The 11,959-nt window shown below is 38.8% G+C and overlaps 1 protein-coding gene across 1 annotated transcript; it reads left to right on the top strand.

The window, feature by feature from the left end:
* Positions 1-349: 349 nt before the first annotated feature.
* On the top strand, positions 350-11,224 carry LOC113582425 (interferon-induced protein 44-like). The gene is made up of 8 exons (XM_081720370.1): positions 350-353; positions 6,728-6,994; positions 7,575-7,605; positions 9,257-9,452; positions 9,801-9,944; positions 10,158-10,329; positions 10,825-10,925; positions 11,034-11,224. The coding sequence occupies exons 1-8, from the start codon at positions 350-352 to the stop codon at positions 11,217-11,219; spliced, it is 1,101 nt and encodes a 366-aa protein (XP_081576496.1). The 3' UTR covers positions 11,220-11,224.
* Positions 11,225-11,959: the final 735 nt, after the last annotated feature.

Raw genomic sequence — 11,959 nt, 5'->3', positions numbered from 1 at the left:
TAATGACCCCTGGTGGTAATGAAAGCAGTTTTCCAAGTTGTAAGCACTATGGAGGTCTAACTGAGTGAAATATTTGGTGGTTCTGAGGTAAGGTAATAGGCATATTTCTTGGCGATCTGGTTGAGTTTTCTATAGTCTATGCATGGGCGGAGACCTCCGTCCTTCTTCTTTATGAAGAAGAATCCAGACACAAGTAGGGAAGTGGATGGATGAATAAAACCTTGGTTTAGTGCTTCTTTGATGTACGTCTCCATGGCTCTTGCCTCTTCCTGAGAGAGGGGATAAACGTGGGCTTTTGGCAATGTGGCTCCTTCTATGTGGCTCCTTCTAAGAGTTCTATGGAGCAATCATGGGTACGATGAGGTGGTAAAAAGATGGCTTTTTGTTTGCTGAAAACCTCAGTGAGATCCTGATATTCAAAGGGAATGGAACTGTTGTAGGAATCAACAGGGCTTTCTATGGTAGTGGAACACAGGGTAACTATGGGATGGGTCAGACAGTTCTTTTGGCATGCAGATGACCACTGAATGATCTCTTTCTGTGACCACGAGATACTAGGGTTATCTTGTTCTAACCATGGCAGGCCTAGTATAATGGGGAAGGATGAGGCTCCTATAACCCAAAAGGATACAATCTCTGTGTGAAGTGCACTAGTGGAGAGTTTGATGGGTGTGGTGCAGAGAGCGATGGAACCAGCCCCTAATGCGGACCTGTCTAAAGTGGCCAGGTGAAGGTTTTTCGATAGAGGCTCCACCGGGATGTCCAAGTCCTGAACTAGACTGGTATGAATGAAATTGCCCTCTGCTCCTGAATCTATTAAGGCTGTAAAAAAAGAAGATGGGCAGTGTGAACCAACATAAACAGGTAAAGTGAAGGATTTGGACTGCTACCTGGTTTGGTGATTTGGACTCCATGCCACTTCTATGGGCTGGGAAAGCGAACTGGTTAGGTCTAAGACTGCACTATGTCACGGAACACTCGCCTCCCGTGAGTCACATGGTTCGGCCCACCACGTGCAGTGGGAGGACTGTCTTGTCTGTAACCCCACCTGCACACACCTGCACCTCGTTCGTCTTAATGCATATAAACCTGTGTTAAAGTGTGCAGTTATTGTTGTTCGTAATCTCTGAATGTAACATGTTTGTTAGATGTATTCTTGTGTTTAACGTTAACCGTTTCATGTTCCTTGTTTGTGATAAGCATGAGTGCCGTTGTGTCGTTTATGTTAATAAATGTTCGTCCCAGTCGGTGGAGTCTGTGCGTCCTGCCCCTCACCCTACGGAACGTGTCCTGCAGCCCTACAGTAAAGGCACAGACCCTCCTGGAAGCGGCATCTTCTCTCTTCTATGGTGAAAGGAGTGGAATCACACTGCATGGGCTCGGCTGGCTTTTCTTGTCCGGGCTCTACTCATCTAATTCCTGGAGGGGGGTGATTGGTGTGAATATTACTGGTTCTGCACAGTCTCCGTTCTCGAATAAAACGATCCAACCGAATGGCTTGTGTGATGAGTTGATCAAGATCCAGCTCGTCATCACGGCAAGCCAGTTCATGAAGTGCTTCCATGTTTAGACCGTTCCGAAACGTGAAGAGCAGAGCTGCTTTGTTCCATTCGCTACCAGCAGCTCTAGTGTGAAACTCGTGAGCGTGGTCGGAAACCGCACGAGTGTCCTGGTGGAGTTTGGTGAGCCTTTCTCCACATTCTCTCCCCTCATGTGGATGATCAAAAATGGCTTTAGACTGGGCGAGGAAGTCATTATATGACAATGTCTGAGTAGTTGCCTAGATAGCTCCGGACCAATCCATCACTTTCTCCCTTAGCCGTGCGGTAAGGAACACTGTCTTGGCTTGGTCAGAACAGGGAGGAATGCTATTAAAATAAAGGGTGCACCGTAAAAAAAAAAATCCTACATTTGTCCGGAAAGCTGTCATAGTTATTGGCTTTACTCGTGGAAACAACAGGATGAGCAACATTGGAAGCTATAGCGGTAGCAGCGGCAGGAGGTGAGTTGTGCTGGGGAGACGAAATCATGGCTTGTAAGTTGAACATTAAGGTCTCTTAGACACTGTCTGAGTTTAGCCATTTGGGCCTGTTGGTCTGTTTGTTATTTGGCAAGTTCATCCAGAGACTGTGTGACTCCTCTGAGGGCATGTTTCTATAATGTTCCAAAAAAAGGGGGAAAAAAAGCATGTATACAAAAAACACTCTTAGTGACAACCACTCTCTAAGAGAAAACTCTGTATGCTGTCCATTTGCTTTAATATGTGAAAATAGGTGTAATGAACAAGGCCAGAACTAGATGCTTGCAGATATGTGAAATACGGTTAGTTTTATTGACAGAGTTATCCAGAATCAGAGTCATTGACTATTTGGAGATCAAAATCCAAACAGAAGGCAACCACAGCATAAGGTGCAGGTAGAAGGGTAATCAGTGCAAAAATCCAAAATGTACAGAGCCAATTATCAGGCAGATATACCAAGCATATGAGGAATGGGGTTGAGAAACAGGATCGCTGCTCACAGGTGGATGCTGGGAAATGGAGTCCAGTCTAGGGATCGTGGTAATAGGCTTCTGATGCAGGTAATCAAATATGCAGAAAACCCAAATAATTCTAATACTAGAAACAGGAAATGCAAATTCATGCCATAAAAGGCTTTTTCTGCATTTAATGGCGAGGGTTGCTGACATGAAGAGTCCTTCTTATATTATAGAGTGTTTGCTAACCTGGAGTGAACCCGGTCTGATCTGGGTCAATTAAATCTGGTATAAAAGCTTTCAATCAACTAGTAATTGTAATTGTAACACATTGTAAATGATTTTCATCCTCTCACAGACACACACACCTGTACATTCATTTCATTTAGATTTCATTTAGAATTCAGATTTAAGAGTTGCTGTGTAAATTTACCAAAATTGCGATTTTTCTCTCATCTGTCCATAGAACGTTCTTTCAGTAGGTCTTTAGATCATCCAGGTAGATCTTTTCCTCCACTATATTTGTATATATTGTATTGATGAATGAGTGTAGGCAGGATGCATTTGCAGAGACGAGTGATTTCTATTTTGGGCAAATCTATGATCATATCCTGTAATATAATAGAGGGTCCATGAGCCAGAAGACAATGAGGCAGAATAAATTCTAGAATCATGTATTCTGAAAAACGTAACAAAATCACATTTCTGTATATAAATACAGAGAGAGAGAGAGAGAGAGAGAGAGAGAGAGAGAGAGATATTTCTAAATTTTAGTAAAGCACAGTTTCTGGAGAAACAGAACGTTTCAGACAGAGGTTTTTTGAAGCTTTGAAGCATATTGCTCTGTGTACTTCACTACAACTGTGTGCTTCACACCTCTTACTACAGTACACTGCAGTTACTCACCTAGAATATATATATATATATATATATATATATTCTAGGTGAGTAACTGCAGTGTACTGTAGTAAGAGGTGTATATATATATATATATATATATATATATATATATATATATATATATATATACACACACACACACACACACACACACACACACACACACACACATATAAAGTACCTATTTCTTTTTAAACTAAGCAAAATACTAGCAGATAAGAAGAGATAAGAAAAGTTGTGAAAGGTTTATAAGTAACACAAAATCCACAGTCACACGCAGGCAAAGGTTGTCAGCCACAGGACAGCTAAAAAAATACATACAGAGTAGGTGAGAGAATAGCTGTACAAACAGTCCAGGGTGAAATACTGAAGAGAGTCAGATATCCAAACAAACAAACCAAAATGAGCAAAGCCAAAGACAAGGACTAGCTGCAAAAGAGTGGGTACATGGGGATAAAAGAACATGGAAACCCATTCAGTACACTTGGCCAACCATAGCAGTAATTCACAATAAATGTGGGAAAACCAACAGGTTAAATAACAATAAGTTATTAGAAATCAGGAGAGGCAAAATGAGGAAGGGACTGATGATTCGCCAGACATTCAGGAACACCAGGCAGACTCTTGACAAGTGTATTATGGGTGTTGTAGTCTGGGTTGGTTGGAGAGGTGGAGCATAGAGCCTTAAAACATACAGGGAGTGTGACACCTGTATATTAAAAAAATCCTAATTACTGTCCTAAAAATATAATAAAGAGAATAAAAATAATGTGTTTTAGAAAACAGTAGTGGGACCTTTGCTGTTTGAACACAGCCATCGTTTTCCCTGGTCTATGACTTTCAGATTCATAGACACTACACCATCCCCACCCCTGCTCATGCACAGAGTGTACAGCTGAATGCACAGGAAGCATTTAGACAGACAGACAGAGAACTGCAGACACAGAACAACAGACAAAGGAACACTTCACACATCTTACAAAGGTATGTCAAGATGCTTTGTCTTGGGTTGGGGTTCTTCAGTTAAAGACTTCACGCATGGTCTAAGGAAATAGGTAATACTTGCTCTTAACAGACAAATACTTGGCATGCAGTCAGTTCATAGAAAAGGTTAAGAATGATGTTGCAATTACAATACCTATTTTTGTTCTGAACTGAAGCGTGTGCATTGAGTAAACAGTGTCTCTAGAGTGCAAATGAGACATTCAACAAAGTTTTGATAAATGACATTACTAAAGCAGAAAAGATTTTAGAAAAACTGTTAAAAAACTTAGATAAAGATGATAAGTAATGTGTGCTTCTCTTGGTTAAAACTGCCAAACATCAGTTTAGAACTCATGTCAAATTTAATGTTCCTCAACAGAAAAGAAGCAAGCAAAATCCTAAAATGAAATGATAGATAATAAAGCCACAGACACTTTTTGATTCTCTCTCTCTCTCTCTCTCTCTCTCTCTCTCTCTCTCTCTCTCTCTCACACACACACACACACACTCTCTCTCTCTTACACACACACACACTCTCTCTCTCTCTCACACACAAACACTCTCTCTCTCTCTCTCTCTCTCTCTCTCTCTTGGTTTTAGTAGTTTCTCAGGTGAAGCTGAAGCATTGTTTTAAAATATTTCCATTTTATAGTCCTATTGTTTCAAAAAATTCCAAGACTGGTTTAACTGACTTACAGTTCAGAAAAAAATAATACCCATTTCTAGGTTGCCTAATGATTATGATGTTCACAAAGAGAACACGTCATGTGGATTTGGTTATATTTATGATCAAGCTTGTCCTGGAACTGTGTTAACTGTGTTAGTCAATTTGTTGGTTCTTTGTTGGCACTTTGTTGGAAAGGATTGAACCTATGAATTCACCTATGATTAGGATATTCTCAAAGTTTATATTGTATTGCTAATTTAATTATTTTAGCTCACTTTAGCTCTTCTCAGCTCTTCTCCTCTTTATTTTACTTTTCTACTTCTTTAAGATTAGGCTTTGTGCTTCCTGATAAAGAATTTTAAATTCAACACCTGCTGTAGTCAGAGGTGGCACTATACTTCCAAAAATGGTGGAATGAAATTCACATTATTTTGGTCTGGTGTCATGTGCTGGTGACATCAGTTTGACACTGTTAGATTATTTACACATATATAACAGTGAATTCTTGGTGATTCCACAAATTTATTTTGAAATTTAATTTCTGATTTTAAACCTTGTATAGTTCTTCTATAAAACTAAACTAGGGACTGCAAGACCCTCCAAAGAATAGTGAGAACAGCTGAGAAGATCATTGAGGTCTCTCTTCCCTCCATCACGAACATCTACCTAACACGCTGCATCCGGAAAGCCACCAACATTGTGAAAGACCCCACACACCCCTCACATGAACTGTTCACCCTTTTGCCATCTGGAAGAAGGTACCGCAGCATCCAGTCCTGCACCTCCAGACTGTGCAACAGCTTCTTCCCAGAAGCCATTAGACTCCTGAACTCTGGCTAACTCCAATTCCAATTCAGATTCCAAAATGGGCACTTTTATACATGCTTATACACTGTCACATACACACACACACACACACACACACACACACACACACACACACACACACACACACACACACATATATATATATATATGTATATATATATATATATATATATATATATATATATATATATATATAATTATTATTATTTTTTTTTTTTAAAGAAATTTTCAGTACATCAGTTACAGGAAATGCACAAAGTTGTTACTTTGCTATCAAACCATCTAGATCACATTAATCCAGTTCATAATTGATATATCACATTAATACTAATTGTGAACTCTGGAAGTTATAACAGACACAGATCAAGCGTTGAGAGAGAATCTAGTAGTTAATTCATTGGTTACCAATAACAGCTGTGTATATTTTTGCATTTGCACACATGGTTCAAATCCAGGTTATGTTAATAAAATATGGTATCATTTCTGAGTATTGTTGTAGCTTTTGAACAATAGCACCTTTTGCATTCATTCTTGGGGAAATTGGTTGTATTGTTTTTTCTTCCTGTTGCACTGATTGTAACTACAGCTTAAGCTCAATTGATGCCATACCCATATGGGTGTCTCAGTGTGAGGTCCTGAAAGTTTCAGCACTACAGACCTTTGTATTTTCTGTCCTCTATTGCAACCAATTCATTCATAAATAGTTTAGTCATTGGTAATGCTGTGACACTCCAGGGCCTGACTCTGAACTTCCTGTTATAGTTGAGGGTCAGCGATGTTGCTCTCTAACTTGACCTCTTGAAAGAACACTGCACAGAGCATATGTGAATAAACACTTTCTGTGGATTAATATTGCCCTTCTCTTTACAACAGAATTCATCACAGTTTTGGGTAATAAACAAGTGGAAATGGGAAAAGAAATAATTCTCTCCTGTGAGACAAACACAGAAGGATTAACGGTGACATGGGAGAAGGATGGACACACACTGAAGTGTGTGCAGGACAAGCACGCCATGAAACAAGATGGTAAAAACTGGTCCTTACAAATCCTGAATGCTGATGAAGTAGATGAGGGGAATTATACCATAAAGCTGGAGAACCAATGGGGCAGTGTCTCCTGCTCTGCCATGGTCATTAGTGGTATGGTGGGACTTTAATATATCTTCTAACAGACACTTTATCTTTCAGCTTATTTCTGACAAATTCAGATGTACAAAAACATACTCCTTGTGATGCTAGTCAAAAGAATATGAAGAAAGCATTTTTGAAGTCCATAAATACAGCTTGCCACAGAATTGGAAATGCACATTCACTGGTATAGACCATAAAATTCTACTTTCCTCATAAACCATCCTATATCCAGGCAGCAGTTTTTTGTAAATAAAATAAATATTTATTGGCCCAGGCATGTGGAATCGCGAAATGATCCATATTTTTTCTTTAACCCAGCTTTAACCACATTTGTACAAAGCAATTAAGCAGTTAACTTGTACTGGGAACTATGCAAACATGTCGGGGGTGGCCAGAGAACCTTAAATACTTAACAGTGCAAATGTACATCCTCAGTCTCTTATATAGGAATACCTATGAGAGAAGGACTGTTATCTTTGGCCTTCAGTGATTTAATGGGTTTAGAAAAACAAACAAAGTTATGTCATCAATGAGGACCACTTCCAGTGCTTTGCTTGCTCCTGCTACTAATATTGTCTTTCTTTTACAGAACTCAAGGAGTGGAGGACAGTGCAATGGAAGTAAGTCCACAGTCATTCTGTCATATTGTGTCATGTGATCAACAACAGTTAAATGGTTGCTTTGGCTGCTGTATCAGGGAGCTGACTCTTGTTCTGGTGGTCAGATCTTACATTTACTTCCTGTCAGCTATGGGTTTGAGTCCCGGGTAGAGTGGCTGCCTTTCACCGTCATTATACATGGTGTCAGAAGTGGGATGGAGGCAAGGCCATCAGGAGCCTGTCCTAGGTTGATGAACCCACCCCATCTATGTGGGGATAGTGTATCCCAGTGTGCAGTTGAGTGCGGAGGGACATGTGGACAGTGTCACACACAGGGGCGCTCCCCGGAAGTGAATGTAAGGGTTGGCACCAGGCCGAGGCCCCCTCCGGCCACCAGAGGGAGGCCTGGAGTGAACCACACGACTAATCAGGCTTAACACCCAACAGCTGGGCTAGACATTATATAAGCCCAGTAAACAGTCATTCAGTGCTGGGTATTTGCCAAAGTTCTGAGCCAAGCTCCTAGCTGGTAACGTAAGGTATTGAGGTCCGTGAGCTCTCGCGCTACACCTCACTTCTGTGCTGCGAGGGTGTCCGTGTTTTCACACATCCCCTCCTCTCTCCAGTTTTCCCTCTTGAGTCTGTCTCTCTCCAGAGGCTTCCCTTAGCTATTCAAGTCCTGCCCGTTTTCTGTTTTTTTTTGGGAAGTTTTAGTTTGAGTTTTCTCCAGTGCATCGGGGTTGCCATTTCTTCCCCTGGCGTCCTTTGTTCTACCTTTTTTTTCTCCTAAGCTCTAACTGTTCGGCACATGGGCCCACCGTTGTTAGATCATGGTTGCTCACCCAGTAGACTGTTGGTATCATCACCCAGCTGCCCTGGCTTTGAGACTACCTTACAAATACCCTCTGAAGGGGAGAATGGTGTGACACCTTCTGTCATTTAGGAAGGATAAATGGGTGCTCTGACTGCTGTGCCAGAAACCTGACTCTTTTGTTCCATAGTCAGAGCTCACAATTACCTCCTCCCAGCCCTGTGTTCAAATCCTGGGTAGAGCGGCTACCTTTAGTGTTTTTGCACATTCCAAAAATAAATTAAGAAATACATATTCCCATAGTCACAAAATATTTTTAGTAGAGTAACCATACTGATGCAGTCCAAAAATAAATGTAAAAGTAAATATTTTGGCTAAACACAGAAACCCATAAATTATTGGACACAGTGGACCAGTCAAAGGCCTAATTCAAATTTGGGTGATCTTCCCATTATCCCAAAAATGTAGTTAATTAGCTAAGATATGTTTGTTTTTCAGCATCTGTTTTTGTAAGTTTTGTAAAGGAGCTATGATGGAAGAACTGGAAGTTGTACCCACAAATAATCTTGTGCACTCCAGGTGCAGATTATCACACTTGCATTTCACCACATATAGTTATGTAATCTCAAGTACACTTATGTGGTTTTTGACTCATGTTATAATGAAACATATCTTTACAAACAGACAAAAGTTTTTTGTATAGTTTAAAACACTAGTAACAGATTTTAAAGATAAAATTTTGTTCCTGTTTTTGACCAACACACCAGTCAAGCCAAACGTATAAAATGGTTGGTGAATTTTAAGTTTTTATTACTATGGATTATTTCAATTAATATACTTTTTTGCTGTTGTTTTTCATAGACAAAATGCAATGGCCGATTCTCTAAAGACATTTAAAATGGATAATGACCAAGTCAAAGATCTTCGTTTCCTCCTGTATGGACCAGTTGGAGCAGGAAAATCCAGCATTGTAAACACCATCAAGACCATTTTTGAAGGACAACAGTTTGTCAATTGTCTGGCTGAGGCAGGATCTATTACAGGTTTTACTATAAGAGTGAGTACACAGTGTAAACCTCCTAATCTGTCCAGGATTATCAATCAGTCTGAGACCCTAAGCACTTGTAGTAGACAACAAACTTTGCATTTGGTCTCCCTGTTGTGTTAGTGTATTCAATATGTATTCAGATATGTCTCATGCAAGATTACTCCATCAGTAAAATATTCTCAAAAGATTCATACATTTTGGATAAAAGTTCATAAACTGCTGAAGTAAAACAGTAGTGTTGAACATTAGCAGTTATAGGAGTTGTATTTATAATATTGGTATTGCTATTATTATTGTTTTTATTGGTGGTGATGTGTTTATTATTATTATGTGGTATTTTTGTGGTATTTTTTTCAGTATGAAAAATATGTGATTGCCGATGGGAAAGAAGATCTGTTACCTTTGGCCTTCAATGACACAGTGGGTGTAGAAAAAGAACTAGGAGTACACACTGATGACATCATCAGTGCCTTGAGAGGACACATAAAAGAGGGTTATGTGGTAGGATGAAAGTACCTCAATGTGTAAAATGTTTACATTACTATGATTTGGTATCGCAATCCTTTTAACACAATATGTAAACAAAAGTCTATAACACTTTGCTATATAAAATACCATTCAAACAAAAACAATTTCAAAACAGGTATTTAGGTTTATGCATATTATCCAAGCCATTATGATACATACTATGCTTTTTGTTTCTTTTTTTTTTAGTTCCACCCTAAATCTCAAATTTCTGAGGAAAACCCACATTACCTCAGAAATCCCAGCCTGAGTGATAGGATACACTGCCCCATGAGTGTTGTTGCAGCAGACAGGATTGCAGTGATGGATCAGGAAATAATCAACAAAATGAGGCAAGTTAGACAAGAAGCAAGCAGAATAGGTGAGTCACCTCTACAGAAAATATCCTTATGTCAAAAGCTGAACATTAAGATTTTGGTCCAGCATTGCAGCTATGAGGTCTGTACACTGAAGAAATTAATGTCTTGCTATAAAAACAATAATATAGGAAGAGAAATTATTTTTTCCTGATGTAACTGATTTGTCTGATTTGATTTTTATATGCCAAAAGTGAATATTTAAAAATGAACTAATTCAAAAGATGCTGCAGCTGCTATTGTTCACATCCATATAATCTAAGCGGGTAACTGGTAGGAGACACCACATAAAATAACAAACATGTAGTAAGCAGGGGACTGAAGTAACCAATCAAAGGAGCAGATTCATGTAAAATAATAAATAACAACAAACACCAATAAACATAAGCGTTATTACAGCAACAATAACATATCACTGCTTTATCTGCAAACTGTTTTGCTCCAATGTTAATGTTGAAGAATGTCATTCTAAATGTTTAATTTGTATGTCTGTGCTACAGGACTTCCTCAGGTGGTTTTTATGACAAGAGTTGATCTTGCCTGCCCACTGACAAAGGCCGATTTGCACTACATCTACAGAAGCAAGAAAATCAGGGATAATGTGAGTTATAAAAGCTAGCAGGAGCTTGTGTGGACACCTAAACAGAGGTTGTCTGTTATGGTGATGTAACTGGGAAAATCTAGTGACACTGTGTGTTCTTGTATCCAGATGCAGAAATGCAGTAGTTTGCTGGGTGTTCCAGTGAACTGTATCTTCCCTGTGAAGAACTATAATATTGAAACTCACTTAAGTGACGACATAAACTGTCTGATGTTGGATGCCCTAACACAGATTGTACACTGGGCTAATGAATATGGGGTCAAATGCTCCACCGAACCAACACATGCAGAGTGATGAAAATTCACACATAATCTACAATGTTGATTAATTTTACATTATAAATTGTCACATTTATACCCTGAAATTGAACACATAAATACATGGATAAATAAAATCATTTTAAATTTTTGTTTGTTAATATAGTCTTTTATAGCATAAGAGTACATTCTAAATGTAATGGATATCATGTTATAAATAAAGCACACAAGACAACATACCAGTTCAGTAATTGTTTGAATGAATGATCACATTTAGAACTTCATAGTACTGGGATTTTTTTCATTCTTGAGACTTCACATCTTCAGAAATGTCTCTAACTTATCTTGAAAACTAAAGAAGCTTACTGTGTTCATGAATGAAAAGCCAATTTCACTCAAGTGGACTCAAGTCCAGTAATGTTTCATTTTAGTTCTTAACATATACAGGCATCAGAACTTTTCATGGTTATGTATGATGTGATCTACTATAATGCCAATGCCTCAGCTCAATTCTTTCTGATATGTTGACATGGATTTTTATGACAAAGAATTAATTGTGCTCCATTTTGGATGAAAGCGAACAAAGTGAGTTGAAAAGGAACCATAAAATTTGTATTTGTGTACTGCATATACAGATAATTTGTGCCACTGACTTCTCCAAACTTGTTTTTCTGTTTTTGTTTTGTGTTTTTTGACTATTGCATTGGTCTTGGTACTGAACTTCTCAAGTCCACATATAAACATACAGCTTATTCAAAAAGAAGCTGCTAGAATGCA

The sequence above is a fragment of the Electrophorus electricus genome, chromosome 9 (assembly GCF_041902795.1).
Source record: "Electrophorus electricus isolate QZ-2024a chromosome 9, ASM4190279v1, whole genome shotgun sequence".
In the NCBI taxonomy this organism is placed as follows: Eukaryota; Metazoa; Chordata; class Actinopteri; order Gymnotiformes; family Gymnotidae; genus Electrophorus; species Electrophorus electricus.
The sequence above is the reverse complement of the archived record's forward strand: the minus strand, read 5'-3'. Positions and strand labels throughout refer to the sequence as shown.

Coding starts and splice junctions, on each gene's coding strand:
- LOC113582425 (XM_081720370.1), top strand. Junction 6,995..7,574: donor CTCTGCCATGGTCATTAGTG/GTATGGTGGGAC, acceptor TTTCTTTTACAG/AACTCAAGGAGTGGAGGACA. Junction 10,926..11,033: donor GCAAGAAAATCAGGGATAAT/GTGAGTTATAAA, acceptor TCTTGTATCCAG/ATGCAGAAATGCAGTAGTTT.